At 40.5% G+C, this 26,246-nt stretch overlaps 2 protein-coding genes across 2 annotated transcripts; one reads left to right on the plus strand and one right to left on the minus strand.

Moving 5' to 3' along the window:
* Positions 1-4,390: 4,390 nt before the first annotated feature.
* Psma2 (proteasome 20S subunit alpha 2) lies at positions 4,391-15,173 on the minus strand. The gene is made up of 8 exons (XM_041630903.1): positions 15,098-15,173; positions 13,400-13,476; positions 12,663-12,795; positions 10,433-10,555; positions 9,096-9,177; positions 6,463-6,536; positions 4,743-4,800; positions 4,391-4,652 (listed from the first exon to the last, which is right to left on the minus strand). Exons 1-8 carry the CDS (start codon positions 15,136-15,138, stop codon positions 4,536-4,538), a joined length of 705 nt encoding a protein of 234 aa, XP_041486837.1. The 5' UTR covers positions 15,139-15,173; the 3' UTR covers positions 4,391-4,535.
* Positions 15,174-15,354: 181 nt separating this feature from the next.
* Mrpl32 (mitochondrial ribosomal protein L32) lies at positions 15,355-18,113 on the plus strand. Its single transcript, XM_041630810.1, has 3 exons — positions 15,355-15,527; positions 16,844-17,025; positions 17,679-18,113. The coding sequence occupies exons 1-3, from the start codon at positions 15,404-15,406 to the stop codon at positions 17,931-17,933; spliced, it is 561 nt and encodes a 186-aa protein (XP_041486744.1). The 5' UTR covers positions 15,355-15,403; the 3' UTR covers positions 17,934-18,113.
* Positions 18,114-26,246: the final 8,133 nt, after the last annotated feature.

Below are 26,246 nucleotides of genomic sequence, written 5' to 3' on the forward strand. Positions count from 1 at the left end.
CTGAGCCCGCCTCCGGCATTACGTGGTTCCGGCCGGGTGAGTTTGAGCTCGAGAGTCCCAGGCGGCGACGAAGCGGCCATGTTTGTTGAGGGCATTAGGCCTCTGCCACCAGTGTGACAGCTGAGCTGCCAGCAAGTAGAGGCGGGTCTAGGGCCGGGCCGCATTCCCACTGGATCCTGGATGGTAAAACTTATTTGGGCCTCAGGTTTGGTTATTTTTAACAAAATAAAAACGGGGAGAGCCATCAGAGGCGCCAAACGCCGCTCGGAAGCACTTTGAGTTGCACTATCCTGGCTCTCCATAGGAAACTTTAAATGTGTTGTCCGACCAACAGGGCAAAGTATGGCTTAGCTTCTGAGGGCTGGGAATATTCAGCCAAGTGGAGTGTTCAAAGTTACCCAGAAAAGAAATTGAGAAACAAAACTAATTGTAAATACTAGATATAAGTTGTTATCTTTTTCTTATATCCTGCTCTTTGTCCCAAGTGCTACTTACTTGGACGATAGAAATAATTGCAAATTACACAACCTAAATCACTAAGAAAGGAGCAATGTCTCATTCGGTGCTTACCGTGGCCAGCGCTATTCCAAATACACCACGCATTATTTATTTAGCGCTAAACTGACGGGTAGATAGACGAACTTTGCAGCTGAGCCACAGACCAGTTATTTAAGCCCAGGCAGCCCTTGGGGTTACATACCTTCAGCACAGCCTAAAACACCTTTATCAATTTATCAAGTACAAACTGCAGAAGGGCTTTGGAACTTCAGGTGTCTAGATGGGGACAGAATTAAAGACAGATTCCTTAAAAGACTTTGTTAAGAACACACCAGAGTCCTCTCTTCCAACCAGCACAGCTGGCTCGTTCCTCATCCTTCCCAAGCAATAAGTTCATGGTGATGAAGGTAAACTAGGGTGTCAGATTAAATCCCAACAAAAGGCAGGCGCCATTATTAAGTGGAGTTTTTCTGACTCAAACGGTGCTCCTAGCCTATTTGCTCCTCCAGTGCGCCCATCTTCCAGTAGCCACCTGCTCCACCTTTCCCCTCGAAAATGTAAATAAGAATAAAAAACTCCAAAGACATCTAATATTCATGGTGTACAACAAAGTAGGTAGGTCCCAGACTCATTCACACACTTCCGAACATTCTTCTTGTGAACATTCTTCTGTTTGGACAGAGATGGCAGAACGAAGTGGCTTTAGAAAGTATCTCATAACTGGAACCTTCAAGTGATCAGTTACTCTGAGCCTCAAATAAGAAGTTTCTTCATTTAAGAGAAGGCACAGCATAGGAAAGAGCTCTTCAAAGATAAAGGCCGTGTCTCAAACCTTAATTTAGTTGGCTAGAAAGTATAGTAAGGTTGACAACAGCAAAGAGCAAGAGTCAGATATTCCATTGACAGAAATTTTAGCTCCTTAATCAAGAAAATTAAAAGAAAAAATTTTAAATATACTAAAAAAATTTACAAAGAATTTAATAAATAAATCTTTTTAAAAATTTAATTTTTATAGTAAAGAACCTACTTGGGTGTTCAGTGCATTGAACATTAAGTATGTAGCGGAAGTGCTTGCTTTGGTAGCACATAAACAAACATTAGCCCAGAGAGTAGCATGGCCCCTCCAAGAGAATGACACACAAAGTCGTCCGTATTTAAAGTATCCTTATTTAAACAAACATTTGCAAACTCATCCAAGGGCAAATAAAACCACTGTAAAATTCCAGAGGCCACAGAGAGGACAGTATTTTGCCATAGACAAGAACTGCAACTAATCAAAGGGCCACTGGACCGGTGGCCAGAGAATTAAAATTCTACTCCCAGGAAAACGCCAACCCCTCCCACTGAGTAACTTTAAGCTTCTTTAGGGTTGGGGTTTTAGGGTTGCACACACTGGCAGGAAAGTGGGCAAGGTTAAGTACCAAGTTCAGCAATTTCTGTCTATAACTACTGAAAAATACACTCCACTATAAAGCAGTCCTCCACACTCTTCCTTTTCCAACTCCCTCTTATCCCCCAGATATGCAAATGTTAGTAACATCCACGTTTCTCTTCTAGACACTTTGCACAGCAAAATGTATGATAAGGGATTAGAGACAAAAGTCTATCAGATACAAATTGAACCAAATGTTGGGAGAAGCTATAAACTCTGGGAACATTGTAATACACAAAATTAAAAGAAACTAAAATCCACAACCCAAAATGAAACCGCAGAGAAACCCTGTCTCGAAAAAACCAAAAAAAAAAAAAAAAAAAAAAGAATGTTTAGAAAAGCAATGGGTCCCTACATCAAAGAATGGGTTTCTGAAATAACTGGTACAAAAAGGAAACAGTTTAGTTTCAAGGACAATGAAAAGGATTATTTTGTGAACGGAGTTGTAGGCAGCTTTGCACTTAGCTGAGGCAGAAGCAAAACTAACCATGAACTTAATCTGCTTCAGTGATGTCACTCTTCCTTGCGACTTCAGCTGCACCTGCTTGCACCCCCATCTTAAATTTACGTACCTTTGCTTTGCTTTTTTCTTTGATTTATAAATGTTGGCATTCTTCTGAGTTTTTTAAGACAGGGTTTCTTTTGTGTAACCCTGGCTGGCCTAGAACAGTGTAGACCAGGCTAACCTCAAACTCCTGATCCACCTGCCTCTGCCTGCAGAACATTGGGATGACAGGTATAAGACACCATCACTGAGCATCTTGTTTTGTTTGGTTGGTTTTTTCTTTAATATTGGTCATGAGAGGTCTAACAGAAATCCATCTTTTCACCTACAATATTAAGTTTAGCCAAAAAAAGAAAATCTAAGTCAGTGATTCTCAACCTTCCTAATTATTTTCATTGCTATTTCATAACTGTAATTTTGCTACTATTATGAATTGTAATGTAAAGATTCGTTTTTGAATGTCTTAGGCAACCCGTGAAAGGGTCCTTCAACCCCCAAAAGGGCCCTGGCCCAGAGGTTGAGAACCACTGCTCGTATTTCTTTGCATACTCAGCCAGGTAATAAGTTGACTTTAAAAAACCCTTTTTAATATTATGATTATTGTGCAGGATTCACCAAGCCCAACTAGAGATATGATGCTCTCAAGACACATCTTTTATTTCTTGTGTTTTGTCTGCATGTATGTCTATGTACATGTGTGAGCCTGGTGCCCATAAAAGTCAGAGGATTTCAGCTCCTCTGGAACTGGAGCGATGGATGGTTGTGAGCCACCATATGGATACTGGGAGCTGAATGGAAATTCTCTGCACAAACAACAAGTGCTCGAAACTGATAAGCCATCTCTCCAGCCCCTGAAGACATCTTTAGACAGAGGGCAGGGCAGAGGCTGAAGCACCTGTGATGTAGGTGTGAGACCTGGAGTGTGGACACAAGGTACTCACAGGGCAAGCACGGCAGTCGTTTAGTCCCAATATTCAGAAGGCAGACATGGGTCTTCCAGAGCGAACTAGCTAGTCAGTCACCAGGCAAGCTCTGGGTCTCAATACATAAGGTGCAGAGTAAACCAACATCGACCTCTTGTTCTCCACATCATTGCTACCCACACAAACGCACGTGCCCATATACACACCATACATAAATAATTCCAGAAGGTCAAGGTGCCATCTTTCCATCTCTTAAAATGTTACCGCCTCCATCAACAACATATGGACGTATAGAGACAATAGGTAGCAAAATAACACACCCTGTCTAAACTTTAAAGGTCAAATTCTCTTCAATTACATTTAAGTCACTGAACTGCCTCCCTGTTCATATTGATGACATTCATAAACAGTCTGTTCTGTAAGTCTTTTATCCTAAGATGCCTGAGGGAGGAAACCCGATTAAAATAATGTGCCACTAACTACTTGCTCACTGCTAAGGACCTACCTCCAGTGAAGGTTCTTCTCACACTAAGGAGGGAGCTGCAGTTCTGAACTTAGTATTTGATACCAATACTAATATTTACCCTTAAGAGAAGTGCTTCCATAATCTAGGGAATCCTTTTAAATATGTTTACTACAGGAGATGGAGAAACACATAGCATCTAGCACACCATGGTTTATTTAGTTACGTATCTCTAAGAGGAGACCACTGTTGCTTAACACTTGACTGCTGTAGTACAGAAGCAGAACAGTCTACGACCTCACTGATCCACACCCAAAAGGTGCATAACACAATTTGTAGCCTGTCTCATGAATGTATCAAAGTATACAGATTCTCTCAGTTTTAAAAGTCATTATGAACATTAAAACCCAGAACTGTCTTTTAAGGAAACGTAGGGATGTTTGGTAGTAAAAAGGGCAATGAGATCTAATAACAAAAATATCTGAAAATTAGAGTAATGTAATTTCCAAAACCAATTATGATAAAATGAGAAGAAAGTATGTTCAAACTTTACTCTTAAAAGCTAGAACTTGGTTTTAACAGTTTATTATGATTCTTATTTTAAAAATGTGAATCCATTAAGCCACGTAGAAATAAGTCTGCACAAACAAAACATACTTTAAACATGTGTAAGTGGATAGACTGTGTAATCTGAGCTGTCCAGGCACATCTCCATCACGCTATGGCCGCCAAGTAGTCCTTCACTTCCGCTGGGGTGAGCCTCCTAAAGCCAGCTTCGTTGCAGATCCCAACTTCTATGTTATCTTCTGTCATTTGCCCTTCGAAACTTTCCTAATTGAGGAAGATAGGAAATGGTCAATTTCACAAGCAGTTCATTAGAAAAACTATCCTTTTAAAACCATCGGTGGATACTGAGCTAACCTTTAGAGTTAGGATGGCTGTATGAATGGCATCTTCCAGTTCTAGGTCTTCATTATATCTAAAGAAAAACATTGAAAACACTGCTGTTAGGGCACTGCTTAGATTCTTTATGGCTATTTTAAATAAAAGGACAGTAAAAGTGTTAAGTCTTTTAAAAATCTAACCCTCTTAAAAGCACTAAGTTGTAGTAGAACTGCAGAACAGTCCACGATCTCATTGAACCACACCCAAAAGGTGCATAACACAATTTGTAGCCTGTCTCACGAATGTATCAAAGTATACAGATTCTCTCAGTTTTAAAAGTCATTATGAATATTAAAACCCAGAACTGTCTTTTAAGGAAACGTAGGGATGTTTGGTAGTAAAAGGAGCAACGAGACTTAATAACAACAGGCTCCAAAGCCACAGAGAAACCCTGTCTTGAAAAACCGAAAAATAAAAAGCACTAAGTTGTAAGAACATTCCCTAATCATCTCAGTGAGTTATCCTCAAACTATAAAGTGAGTGGCACAGCTACTGAACTTCTAACACCATGAAAAAGCGTCATTAAAAATATTTTGCTTTACCAATACTACAATGTCAGACTATTGCTAAAATCCTTTATTATTGGTTATAACACAGCACTGAAAACTCATTACTAAGTAAAATTTAAAGTGCTTTTTATGAAAATTGAGATTACAGTGTGATCAAAAGTCTAAGATCTTTAGTAACTATAACATGAATATTACGTGAAAATTGTACAAAGAAGAGTCATCTGTTAGACCTCAGCCATAAAACTTCCTATCCAAAATATCAGAGACAATGACGACACTGAATTTGGATATAACCGTAAGTGAAACAGCTTGTGTGCACAGCACTGACAGCAAATCTTACACAGCACACCATTCTTAGACATACATCATGTGAACTTCTCAATGCCAACCACTAGGCTCACAATTTGTTTTGTTTATAGCACAGCCTGAAGCACAGCCCATTCTGCAGTCCAGGCTGGCCTTAACTGGAAACAATCCTCACAATTGCTGGATTACAGGCATGGGCCTCCACATCCACCTATCTCAATTTTTAATTTTCATAAGTCATTATTAAACATCCTTTTTTGTTTGTTTGTTTTTCGAGACAGGGTTTCTCTGTAGCTTTAGAGCCTATCCTGGAACTAGCTCTCGTAGACCAGGCTGGCCTCAAACTCAGAGATCAGCCTGCCCCTGCCTCCTGAGCACTGGAATTGAGGGTGTGTACCACCACTGCCCGGCTAAAACATTTTTCTACTCTAAATATAATGGCTTTAAAAAAAATTGATGGGGGAAATGAATTAAGAAGTAAATATTTAAGAAGCAACCAATGACTGGGCATGCTGGCACAGCACTCAGGAAGCAGAGGCAGGTGAATCCCTGTGAGTTAGAAACATGGTCGTCTACATGGCAGCTTAAGAAGAGCCAGGGCTACCTAGAGGAATCCTGTCTCAGTCACCCCCAAATCCCAAAAACATAAAAACTTTAAAAATGAAACAAGGTTGAGCAATACCGTTAGGAAATGAGTAATATTACCACTAAATACACCAAAGATCAGGAAATCAAGATTCAGGGCATTTTCTCCTTTATCTTTAACTAGACTCAAATACAGAATGATACACTGAGCCTGTTAGACTCATGAATTAATCACGTAAAGAGATCTGACATCTGTAAGATCAGTCTGCCCAGGAATCTGATCCTGGGAAGCCTACCTCTTCTCAAGGAAAGTCTTCCCGTTCACGTAATTCTTCCCCATTGCTGTGGCCTTCCAGGCAAAGTAGGCTCCCTAATCAGGAAAGACAAACATTTTAAAACACTCGGATAACTCTATTCCTCTTACATCTGTAAACTGGTCTCTAACATATAAAGTCATGATTATTTATTCAAATTGAGTGGGAATTTCATAGAAAAGATTTTGTTTAAAGGTTATACAACAGATGACAAAGTCATGAAGGAACTCAGAAGTTAATTTTGACTTTGGTAATGGTTTACTCAGGTATGTATCTATGTACATAATACACACATACATATCAAAACTCATCAAACAGTGATAATGAGTTAGAGAAATTACTGTAAATAAGACTACTTTAAAGGCTAGATAAAAGAAAGTAGGAGTTAAAGTAAAATACCAAGTTCAGCTTAACAGACTGCACGAATCTAAAGCTGTGTCACATTATCCTGAAAACTGGTGGTCACTCATTTTTAGTGGACAGATGAGACAGCTTTTCATTGAAAGCTCCGCAACCTTTAAATATTGTAATGGGGTTGTAAAAAACCTTGCAACAGTAAAAGGTTTCCAAATATTTAACAATCAAAAAAATAATTCAAAACTATATGTAAAGAATCCAAGGTGTTTTTGGCAGCTCTCTCCCATGCTCCCTAAGTGACTTCACCACAGCTTTGGCTCTGAACACGCACGTGCTTCCTGCACTGTTTATTCCATCATGCCACACAACACTTGTCAACACTGACGTGAGACATCCATGTCAGGGAGAGCAGTTGCTTTTACTATGCTTAAAAAATGTTTTCTACTTTTATAGAAACATAATGATCTAATTATAAAAAAAAAAAAAGGACAATGTTTTAGTATCATCATTCCTCAGCCTAGATGCCACTGTTAGAAATTTAGTTGTTGTTTGAGTTGTTGAATTCAGTTTCATAATAAGAATTATTAAATGAATTTTGGATTGGGATTAGAATTTCCAACAATTTTTGAAATGGCCCTAGCATTTCCTGCCATTTCTATAGAGTGTTTTTGTGAAGTGATATCTTTAATCACTGACAACCATAAAATGGAACTCTGAAACTCGAAGGGCCTGCAGATTCAAGTATTCTATGACTTATTCTTTCTGAAAAAATAAAGGAGCCTATCCACCTCACACTAGTATGCAAACTTGCTTCTGTTTTTAATAAAAGGTAAAATTATATGCATATCAAAGAACTGTTTTTAGATAGGTTTCTTTGTGACTGTGAGTATTTGGCTTCTGTATGCATTTTATATTTACCATAGTTACAAATAACTTTACCAGGTGGAAAGGGGTGGCGAGTGGAATGTCTAAGAAGCCCTATATTTAACAGCCTCACCTGAGAAAAACAAAGACATGCATAGAGGAAAACTCATGGCGAGGGTTAGACAATGCCTTTTTAGTCAGCAAGGAAAGGAGAGCAAGGGGTGAATGCAGTTCCCACACTGTCTTCCTCTACTGGCTGGGAAGGCAGTGTAAGGCTTGTATTGAGAGAACTTGCAATGATCTAATAATTTATAAACAAGAATTCACTCCCTAATCTTTTTCTTAGGCTTCTCATAGCAAATGCAACAATGTGGAAAAAACTCAAATATCAACCTTATATCAGTGCTTTTGCTTTGAGAGTCACACTCAAGACAGCCCCAGCAGCAGACTAACAGCAAAGATTCTAACACTGGCCTCCTGTCATGCATCTGACTTATGTGCTTCCCAAAACAACAGCTCGAGAGAGCTGATGGAATTCCATAGCGACAGCAGCTCATTCTAGTGCATGCTAACAAACGTGACCCCCAAAAGGGCAAAAACTAATGTGGCACACACTTCCTGATGGAAGAAAAGTGCCTCAGAAGTGCTGAACGCGCAAATGTGCTCTACTTTATACTTTCTCAGAAGAAGTGAAGGGCTTGAGCGATGGCTTAGGGTTGAGAGAATGCTTACAGCTCTTTGAGAAGACCCAAATTCTAGTCCCTGCACAAAGTCAGGTGGCTCTCAACTACCTGTAGCTCCAGTTTCAGTGGGACCTGACTTCTCCGGATTCCACGGGCAGCTTCAGTCACACACACATACCCACACAGACACATATGTATATGCTGGGAGATGTCTTTCTGCACACTTGAATATGTGTTGCTCTCACTGGTTAATAAATAAAGATGCTTCGGCCTATGGCAATGCAGGATAGAGCCAGGAGGGAAATCCAAGCAGAGATACAGGAAAAGAACAGCCGAGTCAGGAGACACCAGCAGCCACCCAAGGAGCAACATGCCAGAGCACCAGTAAGCCACTGGCCACTTGGCGATACACAGATGAACTGAAATGGGTTACTTTAAGTGTAGGAGCTAACTAGTATAAGTCTGACCCATCAGCCAAACATTTACAATTAACGTAGTCCTCTGAGGGATTACTTTGGAAGTGGCTGCGGAACCAGGCAGGACAGAAAAACCTGTTTACATGTATACACATAATTAAAGGTAAAAATAGATCATTTAAAACAAGTGGGGGAAAAAGGAAATGGTGAATTTTAAACTTTTATTGTTCAACTTTTATTAGATATATAAAAAGCAATTCTAATTAATGCTTCAAATATATGTAATGATACTTACAGATGGATCTGACTGAAATAAATATGGTCGTCCCTCATTCCACCCACAAATAAGTAACGAAACACCAAATGGACGAACACCACTGTAGAAAGAAAATGAAAAAGATTTATATATACTCGCAAGTAAAGCAAATTAACAAGTAAACTGAGTTAGACTTCTTAACTTTAACTTCTAAATGAACCAACTTAAAATGAATTCTTTTTATTATAGCTGGGAAGAGCAGTAAGCCTAAACCAAATGACATAGTACCTTGCTTCCCAAAAGTTCAGGAGAAAGTAATTCTCAGTGTAACATCATTACAGAACTGTATCAAGAGGCAGAACATGGTGCCATCCTGGGAAAGGGTTAATAATGCTTGTTTCTCAGACGGGTTAAGTCTGAAAAAAGTGGATTGGTTTCTATGGAGGTCACTGCCTGCTCTTCTTTTACCGTGTGACATCTGTCCATGCAATGCTATCTGCCAGAAAAACCTTACCAAAACCAAATTACCCGTATAAGTGCAAACCATGTCCTTGGACCCACAGAGCTCAGGTATTTTGTTGGAGCAACACAAATTAGAGTGAGACATACACCTATAAAGGTGCCACAGTCTAAGTTAAGCATGGAGAAACACACCCTAACAAATCTAATAAATACGTCTTCCCCACAAGGCTTGTGCATCAGCAATCACTTTCACACCATCTTATTCACCATATATTTAAGGTGGGGCTGGAGAGATGGCTCAGCAGCTGAAAGCCCTGACTGCTCTTCTTGAGGTCCTGGCTCACAACTGTCTAACAACTGTAGTCTCATAGAATTGTCATGGAATCCAATGCCCTCTTCTGGTGTACAAACACACAACACATCCATATACATAAATAAAAACAAAATAATTCTTTAAAAAATAAAACTGGTATTAAAATGTTATTGCTGTTTTATATGCTCACAATCACTTTAGGTTGAAAAGCTAAGTACAGAGGCACTGAAGACTGCCTATAAAGAATCACCAGCAAAGGGCCCTTCTAAAAATCAAGATGCTTTATTCTGCTGCAGGATAAGAACACACTCTCTTTTCCCCTGTTCTTCCTTTTGAGACAGCGTCTAACTGTGTAACCCAGATGTGACCTCCCTCAGTGTCCCACGTACTCAGCTCACCGATGTGCACCACGGCATACAGTCACATTTTCATTTTAATTATTTCAAATCAAAATCAGAAACATTTATATCACAGTGATTTTCTTCGTTTGTTCAGCAAATACAGAAATAATAAGACTCCTACTCATTTGTTTTCTTTTACTATGTTTTTTCTTCTTCTTCAAATTCATGATAAATGTCTTCAAGTAATAAGAACAACTTACCCTGACTGGGTATACTCCTGCATCACAGAGGCTACTCTCTGTACCAGCTGGGCTGTGGGGATGGGTTCTTGGTAGACAAGATAGTATTGCTGGGCAAGTTTCCGAGCTCTGTGCACAAGCACTCTAAGGCAATAAGAAAAATAGTTATGACACTCTACTAACTACCCACAACTTTCGTCTAAAAGCACACACAACACAAGCTTGGCATGCATCTCTATCAGCTCAGAAGAGTCTCTTGACACCTGAGAAACAGAATAGGAAGCAGGGACTAGAGTACAGATAGTAACACATTTAGGGAGTTGGAGAGATGGCTTAGCAGTTAAGAGCACTGGCTGCTCTTTCTAAGGACCCAGGTTCAACACCCAAGACCCACATTGGTGGCTCACAACCATCCTAACTCCATTTTCAGGGGATCCAATGCTATCTTCTTGCCAATGGGGGCAGTATCTGCACAGGGTGCAGAAAAACATACAGTACACACTGTAGAAAGATGACATTTAATTTACAAAATAAGAGCTTCATTTCTCCTTCTGTGACTTCCACCAAACTGCCCTCCTTATCTTGACAACAGTCTATTTATACTTTACTCAGCCATCCCAAACTTAGATGCATATGAGCATACGCATTCAATTCTGGGCATATTTCTTTCCCTCAGCCTGTCTTTTCTACAGTCTACCTTAAGTACTGCCTACAATTTAGAATAGCCTTCAAAGATTAAACAAACAGTAAATAAGAAGCTACATTTTACATAAGGTATGAAAATCATACCATTGTCATGGTTAATCTTGTCAACATGACTACAATTGTAATTTACTAGGATTCAAGGTGCTGCAAGGGCTTTTAAAAATCAGATTATTTGAAGCAGAAAGACCCACCCTAAATATGGGCTATGTTTTCTGATGGCAACTCAGACACAAAGGTCACAGGACAAGGAAACTGCTCTTAGCCTTCTTGCGTCACTCTAGCTGGATAGTGTCTATACTGGAGCTGCCATCAGTACTAAACACAGCTTCTTCAGGATTCTAACACAGACTGGAGACCAGCAGCTCTGAAGAATCCTCCAGGACTCCAGGACTAGACTGGGACTGCTTGTTGTGTGATATTTTTTTGATCAGATTCTGACAATAAAGCTTGCTTGAAGTCAGAGGGCAAAGCTAGACACTAGCTGACCAAAATGAACCATAGAGGAATGAGGACAGATAGGATACAGGAAGTAGGAAGGTGGGCTGAGAGAGCTCAACCCTTTCTGGATGGAGGAATGGAAGAGGAAGGTCACTGGTGGCTTCTCTGCCGCTTCTCTGATTATTCAGGTTCTTACCCTGATACCTGAATCCCAGTTTTTTATTGATAAAGAATAATTAAACGTCTTAACTGCTGAGCCATCCGGCCTCATGGACTGAATAATAACTACCACACTCTCTGCCTTTCTGCCAGCATGCAGCCAGCTAGACTATCCCGACCACAGCCTACATTGGTCTAATAACCCCATGGTGTATGTGGGAGGAGGGTGTATGTATCTTCTATCAGTTCTGTTCCTTTAGAGAACCCTGACAAATACAGCTATACAGAAATGAAATACATTCAGACAGATTTATCCTCACCCCCTCAGGCCTACTTCTCTGAAATATACACATTATCTCTCGCGAAGACACTCATGCCCTTCCATCTGAAGCGTATTTGATCAGCAGCAGTCCACTGCGGTGTCCATTCTACATGGCGGTGGAGAATTTTCCACAACAGAAACGCAATCATATTCTGGTAGCCCTGTTGGTTTATAATTCCAAGTGAAACTATCTTGTTTCATAAAATTCTTTTTAGTTAGATTCTTTCAACTTACTTGTACTCCAGTGAAATAAAAAGGGAGTGATTCTACAGGCCTATGAATCCTGGCTGGCCACTCAGAAACCTTCAGTAGTCTTAAACACATTAAACAGAATGAGGCTAACTCTACATGGTCCATGCTCTCTCTTGTTGCCTGAATCACCTTAACAATATTTTATTATAAATGAATGCATTTTATCATTTTTAAGGTGAATCAGAACACCAAAGCCCTTCCTACCAAGACCTTGGAGAGAATGAAATAATGATGAGAAAAAATAGGTAGTAGGTAATTTATCACCTCACAAGATCAAGCTCCACATTTAGGCAAACTACATTTAGCTAGGACTAAATGAAACAACCACAGAGGAGGAGCAAGGTGATGAGAAAACACTGTGACCGGCTATAGTACCTGTAATCTGGGCCCATGCCACTGTACACCAAACCAATGTGCTTGGTGATCGGTTCCACTTTGTGGACGCTCCTTTCATCATACAGGATGGATTTCTGTTTTTTCTCAGTGGCTAATACTACACCATTTGCAGCTTAAAAGAGAGGGAAAAAAAGACAAATATTAGAACATGCTCTTTGTTAGCTTTCCAGCTACAGATGCATTCAACAAATGTGCTGCTTTCTCTACATTATAAAGCCTTTTTCTGGATTCTTATACAAAAATTACCTGACAAATAATAAACCATTTTTCTGTCACTGGTCATTTATACTGCACAAACAAACAAATCCCAGGCATTCGCAATATTTTCAGGTCTACTGGTTTTAAAACAATAAACTTGGTAACTCTTCTAGTATAAATGATAAGAAAATTTTCTATAAGGACACTAGAACATATAATAATTTTATCTTTAAACGTTTTACAGTTAGCCCTTTATAAATAAGATAAAACTTCCAGAGAAAAATACTCAGTTGAAAAATAAAATAGTAATAGTTTCCTGAGAAAAAAACTACCTATGGAGTATCACAATATATTACAATGACATATTTGCTATGAAATTTCAATTACTGGTCTGAATGCTATTTCCTTTAAACTTCAAAATTCTCTAACAAAAAGACTGTTGAGAAGTACGCACTTACATCTACCATATCTCAGGTACGCAGTAACAAGCATATGCAGTGAACAAAACATTTACTTGCCTTTAATTCCCACTGAAGGGGCCCCTCCAGCTACTGCAGCCAAAGCATACTCGATCTGGACAAGTTTCCCAGACGGGCTTAAAAAGAAACAAAGGTCTATGTTCATGCACTTTCGAATATTTACTCACTTCACGTCCTATCCCTGGCAACTTATATCATTAATAGTTTAATACTAAAAACAGTATTTCTTTCCTAAACAGCTAAACTTTATCATGTTTTTTGTTGTTGTTGTTGTTTTTAAGGTTGTTACAGTAAAGAAATCCGCTGTACAAATATTCAGATGTTTGCTATAAAAGATTCAGGGCTGAGGATGTGGCTACTATGATAGGGTGCTTGCCTAGAATGCTTGACACAGCATAAACCAGGTAGTAGTACACCTGGGGAATGGGAGGCAGGAAGAGCAGTTGAAGGTCGTCCTTAGTAACTGGCCATTTTAAGCTAGCCTGGGCTACAAGTGATTCTGTCTCAAAAGTAAATTTTAAAAAATTTCCAGTCCCTTATGGTCTATATTCATTTGTTTCAGCTCCAATGAGACCACATTTGGGACCATATCTCTTTTGTTTACAAATATAAGTGACTACCATGCATAATTAGTCTCTGCCACAGTATGTGATTAAATCATTTGCTAAGGAATTAAGGGGAAATCATTCAAAGTTTCCAAAACAAATACAACAAAATTGCATACCACAGTTATCCGCAACTACAAAAAGGCAATTTTCAAAAGAAAGACAATATATTGTGACAAGAAGTATGTTCATAAAAAAAAAAAAGAAGTATGTTCATTTTTGTTTTCAGAACGAACAATGTTTGAATATCCATTTAGCTACGAGTGGACAACCTTGAGAAAGCTCAATTGTTTAGGCTGTGGCTAGCTCATCCCTAACTCAACATACATATAGGTGGTAGTGGAAAACCAGGTACAGTTAAATTCAACAAGTAGATCCTGGCTGCCTTCAGTCGGATCCTGAAGACAATGGTCAAAGTACAGTCGTTTGTCTAATTTCTTCCGTGATGAATTTTCTTAAACAGGGAACGACGAGGAAATAAAGTACACATCGTGTGTGCCTTGAGAAAATGAATTTAACTCTCTCTCTATTCCATAACAGCAAAGTCTAAAATCTTTTTAAGGCCATATTTTTCGTGACGAATCAAGCTCATCGACTTTAGCTTATCAGTTTGACCGCGCCACGAAATCCGGACGGGAAATCTGCGCTTTCATTTTGGAGTTATAGTCTCTAGCAGCATAGCAGAAACCGAAAGCAGAGTGAGCTTCGAAGCACACTGGCGCTAAATGGGAGACTACGACTCGGACTTAATAGTACAGAACGATTTCCCAAAGGAAAATGGGCGTCTCCTACATCTGAGCAGGAATCAGTTTCCGAAGCTCCCTATCTGGGCCAGGAAGGAAATCCTCGTCCTGGATGGACCAGCGGAAACCAGGCTGTCCCATAGCGCTTTCTCTAAGCTAGAGAGGAAAAGCCAGCGCCTGGCTCGGAGCCTGCAGATCCTCAGCCCCAAAGGCGGCGGGCCCCTGCATGGGCCCAGGCCTGGCACCGCACATGACTCTGCAAAGCTGCGAGTCGAGCCCCATCCCCGCGCGCTCCTGCAGAAACACCAGCCAGACCCAGGACACGGGGGCCTGGTCCGGGGCGCTCCTGGGACCTGTGATGCGTGGAACCTGAGGGGCCACCAGGGTACCTGAATGTAGTCAGCGAAAAGCTGTAACCGCGCTCTGCCATCTTTACCCAGGAAGTCGGGAAACAGCCACGCCCATGCGCGGTACGTCTGTTTCCTTTAATGTTCTATTATCTCTGATTGGAGGAGAGTCGGATGCGCTCCAGGGGCAGCTGGGAGTTGGAGTTTGAGGATCCCAGGCAGGCGGGCGCTGAGTGCGCGCGCAAGCCTAAGGGCGGCCCTGCGCATGCTCTGAGCAGGGAGGCGGGGAGCGGGGGGGAGGGGGAGCTTGCGCACGGTCCCGGCAGGCATCTCTGTCCAGAGAGAAACATGGCTATCTCCTTGCTGCTGCTGTCCTTCCCGTGGCCGGCGCGTCCCGGACCGCTCCGCAGGTGCTGGGAGCTTCTGCAGCAACTGAGGCAGAACTGGAACGGCCTTGCCAGTCCCCAGTGGGGTCCGTAAGGAAAGAGTTCGTAAGAAGTGGGTTGGCGGGGGCTTCCGAGTTGTGTGAGAGAAACAGCGCGTGCTTTTTTTTTAGTTGACTTGGAGGGATTGGGGAGAAGCTGTTTCTGTAGCTCAGGAGGTCTGGAGGTCTGGAACTCACTGTGTAGTCCAGCCTATGTTAAAATTTAAATTGCTTTAGCTTTTACAGCATATCCCAGAAGTGATATGACGATCTGAATAGATTTATTCCATTAGATCATAAATGTCGTGTGATAAATATTTGTCTCCATGTGCTACCTGAAATAATCATTCCAATCGATTCGGTGTCCGGTAGGCCAAAAAAGTCCCCAATGTCACGCAGGCAGTCCAGAGCTGTTATAACGTCTGGGCTCTATGTAGCAAAACATAAGGTCTGTTGAGAAGGAATGCCAATATAGAAAACTTTATGTAATTTTTTTTCTCTTTTGGGTTGGGGGGGGGGTGAGACAAGGTCTATCCATGTCCAGTCTGCCCATATGTACCCGAACCTCCTGCTTCAAGCTCCCGATTTCCGGAGGTCTGTACCTGGGCAGCTTATGTACTGGTAAGAAGTCCAGAGAATAGAGCGAACTGTTGCAAGTCTGAAGAATAAAAGGAAGGACAAAGGAATACTTTCTAAGCAGTTTAGAAAAAGTAATTGTGAAACACTTGATAGGGTCATACATAATAAAGTTCCTTTTCTTAGCACACAGGTCAAGATTAAATATTAAGGAAGAATGTGATGGCTTTAGAAACATATAAGCTTCCTAAAGGAGCTAGCTGGGTCAGAATACTATGGTACAGCTGATGGCCAGCATAGTCATCTCAGTGCTGGTCAAAGTATATGTAAGGAATCTCAAAATTAAATTTACTTGTACGTTATTTACTACTAAACTACAGCGTCCAGCATTGCATAAGGCGAGAAATGCTTAATAAACCAGTTGCTTCAGTAGGCTGGACTAAGAAAACATTCCATTTGAATTATTTTAAATTGTGTTTTGTGTAAACTTTAGTATTTTAATAGCTGGGACTTATTAATATCTGTTTACTTTGACATTCTAAACTGTGTATGTCAGGCCAGCTGCTTGGTTCAGTAGTAAAGGGCCTTGGTGCTACAACCTGAGTTCTAGCCCCAAGACCTACACGGTGGAAGGAGAGAACTCTGAAAGTTGTTCCCTGGCCTTCACGTGTGCATACATATACACATACTTTACAGGTGTGTATGTCTAGTGACGTGTTGATTGTTGAAGAGATGGTATCTATAAGTAGTCGTTTAGAGATTGATTCTGGTATCTGTTCTGTTTTTAGCACCAGCATTAGCGGTCCAGGGTCCATCCATGCTCACAGACCCCGCCCACGACACCAGTGGAAACAAAGAGGATTCCAGCTTTTTAGATAGTATCTTTTGGATGGCAGCTCCCAAAAACAGACGCTCCATTGAAGTTAACCGGTGTAGGAGAAGAAACTCCTGGAAGCTTATTAAAATTAAGGTAATATATGTGTGTGTGTGTGTGTGTGTGTGTAGGGGGGGTGTGTGCACACCCACTCTTCCTTAAGCCTACCATTGACAGACCTCTTATACAGCAGAGGAATTGGCTTTATAATAGTCTTGTCATCTTGTTTGGCTCACCGTAGATCAAAAAGTAATTTAACTCTTCCTTGATGTCCCCCTGTGTTGATGGCTCCTTGATGATTATTTATTGTTTGAAATTAGAGAACTGATAGAGGTCTTAATTAAAAAGTCACGTGGGATCCTCACAAGCAATTCTTATGTAAAAATCTCCCAACTTTTTCCTCGGCTATTCTTAATGTATAATTCACTAGAGTTACATAATCAAAATATTCTCCTCAGGCCAGAGGGTAGGTAAGAGAATCTGAGGATAGTTTATTCATAGGCCGTACAAATAAAAACATACTCAATGGGTAAACTTGAGTTCTAGCCCTGATTTTCTTCCTCATTTGAGCTCAGTGTTACTATTCTCTCCGTTTTACTGTTATTTTTTAAAGTTGAACGAGATAGTATATAACCTCATATAGCATGAGCGCTCTCAGAAAGATGCAGTGTCAGCAACTTAGGGCTCCTGCTGGCTGGTGATTGTGTAGTATATTTCCTGTCGTTAATAGGTTTTTCTTTGTTTTCAAGAACAATATAGACGTTTGCCCTGAATGTGGCCATCTGAAGCAGAAACATGTTCTCTGTGGCTACTGCTATGAGAAAGTACGCAAGGAAACAACACAAATCAGACAACAAATATGGACTCAAGAAGGGGGCCCCTTTAAAGCCCCAACTGTAGAGACTGTGGTACTGTACACGGGAGAGAAACCATCAGAGCATGATCAGGGCAAGAGGATTATTGAACGAAATACGAAGAGGCCATCCTGGTTCACCCAGAATTGATACTGAAGAAGTTAAAGAATAATAATTTCATAGTCTCTAAAATCAGGAGTCTTTGTTTTTATGTTGTGCCTGTTTTCATATCAATGTATTTTAAAAATTGACTTTATTAGCTGTTAATTTTAAATGAAGTATATCTCTTTGAAGAGTGTCTCTTGAATAAACTCAAAATACTTATGCAAAGGCATAGTGGATTAATATGTGTGTTTCTATAATGCTGTTGGGTCTTAATTAAACCTAAAATTTCCCCATACCAAAACATAAAAAAGTAATAAAATTCATAGCTAATTATATGGACTGTTTGAATTCTTTCAGATTTTTGAAATGATAGTTGTATCAATGAGAAAAGGTTGTAGGCCAGGCCCATGGCACACTTCTATAATCCCAGCATTCAGGAGTAGAAGCAGGATCTCGAGTTCCAGGCCAGCCAGGGCTACAAAGTGAAACCCAGTCTCAAAAAAAAAGAGAGAGAGACTTTCTTCTTTGTTGATTTAGCAAAATTGTCTTTGAAAGATTTGCTTTTATGGAACATACTATGGTAATTTCCTTAAATAATAGTAATAATTCTTACTTTACATTAATCAAATCACATTCCAGTGTCATTGTAGATGTTTGTGAGATTGTTTGGAGAATTTTTTTTAAATGAGATTAATAAATCCCAGTATATAAAGAAATGTACTATGGATATAGATTCTACTTTTCTTCCACTATATCTTTTTAGTTCACTTCATAGTCCAATATTTTTACTAACTTAGAGCAATAGCATCTTTACATTCTCCAATCCGTTTATTTTCACTTGAATTTCTGAGTCCCTCTGTAGTCCATGACTTGTTAGCTCATTTCTTCACTCCAAGTACAATAAAGATAGTTTATTGAAGAAAGGGAATTACAATTAAATGAACAACAACAAAATTCTTAACAACCACAGTAAATAACTTGGAATGTATCTAAAACAAAGTATCTACTATGATAATATGAACATTTACTAATTGGAAATAATTTCAGCCCTAAACTTATTTGAAGAGAAAGAATATTCAAGAAGTGTCTCTGAAGCCAGGAAATGGTGGTACATACCTATAATCCCAGCGCTCAGGGAAGCAGAGGTAGGCAGATCTCTGTGAATTTAAGGCCAGTTTGGTCTACAAAGCAAGTTCCAGAATAGCCAGATACAGAGAAACCCTGTCTCAAAAACTTAAAAAATAAAAAATAAAAGGAGTCTCGACACTAAACTGGGGGAACGCTTTTCCCATGGGACTTCCAATCAGGTACTGTAATAAGGTCATCCGTGTGCACATTTTACAGACAAACGACCAATTTCATGGAATATATTAAACTGCAGTCCAGTAGAAGCAAATCTTTTAAAACCTAGGGAGCATAGAACCCCATTGAACAGCTCTTCGAAGGACTGACTCACTCCAGGAAGGAAAGAAAAAGGAGTTGGTTATGGATTTTTGGACATTGTTAAAGCAGCCCACCACAAATGACTTTTTTTTTTATTTTGGCAAGTCAGTAATGTGCTGTATGTCAAATTTTTAGTTGAATTTACTAGAAATTAAATCCTTGGTTCAGAAAACCGAGGCTCATCTGTTACTTCCTTGGTATCAACTGTTGATTGACAGACTGCAAAATGAACCCTAGGTAACAAATCCTCCTGTTGAGAGGCAGGTCATAAGGGTCAAGCCCTTACACACAGGACTAATGCCCTTGGAAGGGTATTCAATTTTTAAAAGATCCTTTTAAAATAGGGATTCTTTTTTTGTAGTTTTTGTGGCAAACCCAAAATAAATCTTGTAAGTAATGCCTAGAGTAGGCCTTTAAGGTACCAGTTGGTGAGAATTCGATTCTCTCTTCAGTATTGTCTTATACGGCCACCCCCACCCTTCTATATACATTATATATTATGTACTATAATATGTATATATATTTTTTACTGCCTATGATTATCATTTCTTGGTACATTAAATAGGCTCTATCTTCAGCTACAGTTCCTAAGTGGTGTCATTTTAGGGGCTGTGTTTTGAATAACTTCATCACCACTCTCTCCCACAGAAGTGTTTTCTAACTGCTGTTCTTTACTAATTTCCAAAGCCAAGGGCATCTCGATAGCAGGGTGCTCACTGGACGCCATGACCCACTCACTCTTCATGGAGTAGCTCTCCACTGAAAACACTCCTTAGAAGACACGTGCCTTTGTATTACTGCCAGGGTTACACAAGGATCCCCATTGACCTGCACATGCGCCTTTTCCAAGTTTGTGAAGTCACTAGTGAGAGTTATGGGTGCGATTTGGAAGAGAATGGGAAGAAAACTAGAGGTCCAACTTACTCAAGTCTGCTGGACCCAGGTAGTCGGGCTTAGGGGTAGCTTTACGGTTCCTGCCTTTAAACCACGTGAGGAACTGCCGTGATTCAGGTAAACACAACCACTACAATTGAGTTTTGCTTGCTAATTTTCAATAGTCACTATCATTCTCCACGATCCATACGTCTTCTGCACAGGTCAGATAGAGTTTAAAGGAGATGTGTTGGAAATGACCACCCTTGAATCTTTCAAGTTCTCAATCGTGGTACTAATTTCTATAATCCCTTCAGAGATGCAGTATTGTTTTGGGTTCACTGTTTTCCCTGACAAAGATAACTCAAATAGCTTCCAATTGACCTTTCCTACCATAATAGCCTTAACTTCACAGGTCAGGGAACCAATGTGGCAATTCTTCTAACTTCTTTTTTTTTCTTTTTTCTTTTGTTTATGAGACAGGTTTCTCTGTAGCTTTGGAGCCTGTCCTGGAACTAGCTCTTGTAGACCAGGCTGGCTTTGAACTCACAGAGATCTGCCTGCTTCTGCCTCCCGAGTGCTGGGATTAAAGATGCCCGCCACCACTGCCCAGCAATTCTTCTAACTTCTAAGTGTACTTATTTCAACTATACATTTGGGGACTGGGGAAATAATCACAGAATGAGTTCCGGGACCCATTGGCCAAACTGTGAGTCAGGCATTAACTAATACTTGATCAATTATTAATCAAGAAAATCAATAGACTAATAGTAAATCTGATGGAGGTATTTTCTCAACTAATATTCCTCTTCCCAGATAACTCTGTGTTGAGTGACAAAAAACTAACCAGTACAATTGACTCTTTCATGCCTTCCAAATGTGTACTGCATAAATAATTCTTACACATTACCAAGTATGGCAGTCAACATGAGATGCAGCCTTTGCTTTCTCTGAACTGCAGGTCCTATGTGTTGATCCTAAGGAAAACAGTAGATTTCCCCTTAGTGTTGCCGGTCTCCTCTTAATCATGGCTGATTTCAGTCCCAGCTGACCAGAAACCACATATTCTTAATTCAAAGTACCACATAAGCATCTCTGACAGTCTTTGTTTCCTGTAAACTTCACAAACCAGATCTCCATTATCTGCATCTCTTTCAGCATTCCTACCTTCCAAGCTCCCACACCTTAAGCTCTGAGTTTCCAATGGCTTTTTCTAGCCTAAAGTTTCAAACACACCCAAAATCAACATGGCCAGCTCTGCCATACCAATACCCCATGATCCTGCTACTAAGTTCTGTCCTGGTTTGCTTCTTTGATTGTTTTGATCAACACTATGTCCAAAAGCAACTTGGGAAGAAAGGGTTTAATTCAGCTCACACATACACTGTTGAGGGTAATAATGCAGGAATTTAGGGCAAGAACCTAGAGACAGGAACTGAAACAAAGACCATGAGTGGAAGCTGCTTTCTAGTTTGTTCTCCATGGCTTAACTGGCCTACTGTCTTACACTATCCAGGACTATCTGTCCCTGGGTGGTGTTTATCACAATAGAGGAGCAAAGACAGGAATGGGCTAGATATTGAAGCTTGAAGAGAGAAACAAGCAGTCCCCAAATCATGACACAGAGACTGACTATTAATTATGAAAGCTTGGCCTTAGCTTAGGCTTGTTTTTCACTAGTTCTTATAACTTAAATTAACTCATTTATACTAATCTTTGTGCTGTCACGTACATGTCCTGCTTCCTCTCCATCTCCTCTGGCATCTCCCTTTTCCTAGATGATGATTCTCCTCATCTCCCTCCTCTTTCACCTCCTCCTCCTTTTTCTCGTTCTTCCTCTCCTCCTTCTCCTCCTTCTCCTTCTTCTCTCTGCCTGGAAGTCCCTTCTAACCTATTCCTCCCAACTATTGCCCATTCAGCTCTTTATTAAACCAATCAGAAGGTGCCTTGGCAAAGACACATCTTCAGAGTATACAAAACAATTATCCCACAACACAAGAGGTGTGTGTGTGGTGTAGTGTACAAATGGATTCAACTATCAAGAACAAAGCAAATTTGTTTTTAAAACTTTTTAATAAATCAAAGTACTCAATGGTTTTATTACTCCATTTAGATTTAAGGGTAAGTATGGAGTGTTAATTTGGTAAAACTTAAGGCTATAGACATTCTGTTCCTGATTAAGAGTAATTCACTTGTTTTTAGCATCTTTGCTTGAGATCTATTTCCTCTGTAGACAATCTTGGCTTTATCATGTTTAAGTTTCTTGACTCTCAGCAGGAAAGGCAAACTAGATCCCAGGGTAAAGGGCTTTGTCTCCCCACCCCCACTTCCCCTTCTTTATTTTACCTATCTTTCTGCCCTATCTCAAAAGCATGGCTTTATTCCCAGCATTTAGGGAACATGATGAAGGCAAAGGCAGGTTATAGGGTGTGTTTACGTGTGCGTGGAGGGAGGGATTCACATCTCAACAAGCCATTCAATCAAGCTGAGTGTCTGCATTTGAAAGAGCTGGTGGGGGGAGCTTAAAGCATGAGACTGAATAAGATTATCTAGGGCTGGGGTTTACTGAAGAGAGAAAATCCTACAGGCAGTCCCAGGGAGGGGAGCTCACTGAGGGAGAGCATGTGTGTGTGTGTGTGTGTACCAGAGAGCTCAACATGTATTATTACCAGTGGGATTTTCCCGAAAAAGAGGAAAACGTAAGTACAGTGGTGATGATTAGGAGTAATAAACAGAGTAAAGGGGAAAGAGAAAGACAGGAGCAGCCCCTCTCCCTCCCTAGCACAGGGAAAGGAACCACATTTGCTTGCATTGCAAGAGGAGCTGTGTCCTCTGTTGTGACTCCTGAAGGTCAGACTAGAAGATCTAGGCCAATACCAAGAAGCTGGAAGAAACGCTTTGCTTCTGAGAAGTCTGACTCACTAGCATCCTTTTGGGGAACTTATCTAAAAGCCCAGGTCTCTGAATTCATCCTCACTACAGCACCATGTAGAGTTTTTCTTCTTCTTCCCCCATCCCGATATTATATTTAGATAAAGCAATTCTATCCAGTCTAATGTATTGATGGCTTAATGGCCAGCGTCGTGCGTTCTTCCAAAGACTTAAATCGTTATTTTTGTTGACATGGTATGAAGGCCAGGACCACCCAAGGGTGTATTTTAATTTAGTACAGAATGTGTTTTGCACGGTGTAGAAATTACCAATAGAGAAGACAAATTTCTAAAGTTTTGAAAAATTAGTATTTGTAGTAGATCTTCTCATTTAAAAATCTATTCTTACTAATATATGTCACTATTTAATATCTTAAACCTATTTATTAATAAGCATATTGTTTACATTGAATCAAATCATTTTCTTCATTAAAGCAAGTGTTAGTGAATGTCTATTACATGTCTAACAGTCTACATAAAATAACACCTGTGGGAAGATTGTCAAAATCACTTTGCTGTTAATGCAGTGTTTGTATAGTTCAGGCACAATGCCAAGCATTTTACATAGATTGTTTACTAAGTTTGTGCAGCATAATACAACATTTGGCATTGATTTTCTAAGATATTTCTTTACATCGTTTGTCTTTCATTTGCCTCAGAAAATCAATGTGTTTTATTCATTTCCTAAAGGAAGGAAAGGCAGGAGAGTGAGTTATATTTTTTTTAAAAAAAATTTTTTTTCCCCAAACTTTAGCTCTTCAGCAGGTGACATACAGAAAGACTGACTGTGGGGGTGGGGGGGACCTGTTGGGAGGAAGACTCCGATGAGAGAATGAGGGCTGAAAACAAATGAAATTCATTACATGAAATAGAAAATGCAAACAGTGAAAAACAACTGCTTTAGGAGAGAAAAACCAAGCTAACCATGAGTGAATTTACTACTAGCTGGGCTTCCCTGTCTCAAGAAACAGGTAAGCTAGGCTTCTGTGCCAGAGGAGAGGAGAAGCAGTCCTGTGAAAATTCCTGGTAGATGAACAAAAGGAGACCAAGGAAGTGTCCCTGCAGTCTACCTCATTCCCAGTCATCCGCTGGCCTTTGAAAAGAGGCTTGTGATGGTTTGAGTGAAATGTCTCCCATAATCTTGGGCATTTAAATTTTGGTCCCCAGTCGATGGCATTTTTTGAGAAGTCGAGGAGGTTGGAGGGAATAGTCCCTGGAGGTGAACTTTATGAGAGCTGAAGACTTGGGCTATATCCAGGTCACTGTCATATCTGCATGCTTGCACTTCAAGGAATGAGACCTCAGCTTCGCCAACCACCATGTCTGCTGTTTGCTTCCACACTTGCCCACCACAACAGACTCTGGAACTGGGAGCCAAATCAACCCTTCTAAAAGTTGCCTTGGTCATGGTGTTTCCTCAGTCATATAAAGCAGACTAACACAGGACTGGTGACCCTCTAGTATGATGTACATAAGCTAAGCCAAGAGCAAGAAGCTAACTTCTTAGTGGGTGCCAGTGTTACAAGGGTGATTAAGGCATCATGAATCTCACTAATAAAATAACTGAATGGACTCAAACAGAAACTCAAGATCAATTTCTTTCATGTTTAAATGAAAAACCCTGGGAGGCAAATTGTAAACTTCAACTGCTGCCCAGTGGGGAACGGAGAAGGGAAAAGGCCATGTGACTGAAGCAGGCTTAAAGATCAGACACAGGGCAGACAAGCAGCCACGTGGTGGGAGGGAAACCTGAGAAAAGCGAAGGAATCCCAAAGCACTAAGGAAAGGCAGAAGGGAAAATTATTGAACTCAGCAGACATACAACCTTTACATGCCCGTGGCCTCTATGCCTCTGCACTAGCATAGGGGTTCTGGGAAGGAAAAGTTCAGTATCTCATGAAAGAACTGTCTGTCTCTTTAAACTGAGCCCACCTTGCTAGGAGGGGTCTGTTACCCAGAGCGAAGGAAGCAGCCCAGCACGAATACTAGGTTTCCACCTAGCTCAGAGCTTCTTCATCTGGTTCTACTCTATTCTATTCTAGTAGATTCTGCTCTAACACCAAAGCCAGTATCAGTCCATAAGGATGGCCCTCCAAAGAGTAACAGACATTAAAAAAAAAAAAAAAAAAAAGGCAGAGGCTGCCTAGGTGAGCATTACTTTACTCTGTGTCTGACCCAGATGAATATGGATTATTCTAGGCTCCCAGGAGAAATGAAGTCACTGTGGGAGGTAACTTGGGAGGAGAAGCAGAACCATGAGGGGGGGGGTTAAGATTTGGGCCTAGGCTGACTAGAAATTTTAAACATTGTACAGTGGTCCCTTCCCCTGTTTTGAAGGTTAAAAGTACAGAAGAAAGTCGTTCTGGTGATCAGCCTCAATCCTGAGGCCACCTAGGTACCCAAAGCCACATCATTGCCCTAGCACCCTGTTTTCACTCTGGAGAGGGTTTATGGAGGCAGACAACACATACACATTTCACATGTCATAGGTGCCTGTTGAATTTCGCTTTCACCAATAAAACGTGAGCTTTTAGGAGGCAGGATAATTCCCTCTTCTCTTTCCAGGGTCTGCACAACAGAACCCAAAGTCAGGATGACAACAGCTCAAAGCAGCTCCTAGCTGACTGGCAGGAGAATAGGGAACAGTGTGAAGCCAGATTCCATAGATTTATATCTAAAAGGAACCAGCAGGGGAAAGATAGGATGCTCTCACTCACCTGGGCTTCAATCATCCAGAGTAGCATGCTCAAAACCTTCCAAGTTAAAGCCAGGGCCCTGAAGCAGAAGCTTTTAACCCCGGTACTGAGAAAGGAAAGGCAGAGGATTTCTGTGAGTAGAAGACCAGTTAGGTCTACATATTAAGTTCCAGGACATTCAAGACTATGTAGAGAGACCCTGTCTCAAATAAATAATAGAAACAATGGCAAAAATCCAAGTTAGATTTGGGAAAGGTGGATGCTACAAAAGTGGCCTACAAAAGATCTTGCCTACCCCTTTCTCTTCTGGAGCCAGGTCACAGGCCAGGTCTGAAACACCTTCAAGTCCTTCTGTATTGCTCCTTTAGTGAGCTATCCCCTTCCCTTAATCTTAACTACACTACAAAGCCTGAAAC

Source organism: Microtus oregoni, unplaced genomic scaffold (genome assembly GCF_018167655.1).
Source record: "Microtus oregoni isolate MIOR12 unplaced genomic scaffold, Mior012 000035F_ref0000213, whole genome shotgun sequence".
Lineage (NCBI taxonomy): Eukaryota > Metazoa > Chordata > Mammalia > Rodentia > Cricetidae > Microtus > Microtus oregoni.

Coding starts and splice junctions, on each gene's coding strand:
- Mrpl32 (XM_041630810.1), top strand. CDS start 15,404: ATGGCTATCTCCTTGCTGCTGCTGTCCTTCCCGTGGCCGGCGCGTCCC. Junction 15,528..16,843: donor CCTTGCCAGTCCCCAGTGGG/GTCCGTAAGGAA, acceptor TTCTGTTTTTAG/CACCAGCATTAGCGGTCCAG. Junction 17,026..17,678: donor GGAAGCTTATTAAAATTAAG/GTAATATATGTG, acceptor TTTGTTTTCAAG/AACAATATAGACGTTTGCCC.
- Psma2 (XM_041630903.1), bottom strand. CDS start 15,138: ATGGCAGAGCGCGGTTACAGCTTTTCGCTGACTACATTCAG. Junction 13,477..15,097: donor TTTTCGCTGACTACATTCAG/GTACCCTGGTGG, acceptor TTTCTTTTTAAG/CCCGTCTGGGAAACTTGTCC. Junction 6,537..9,095: donor TATTTCAGTCAGATCCATCT/GTAAGTATCATT, acceptor TTTCCTGATTAG/GGAGCCTACTTTGCCTGGAA.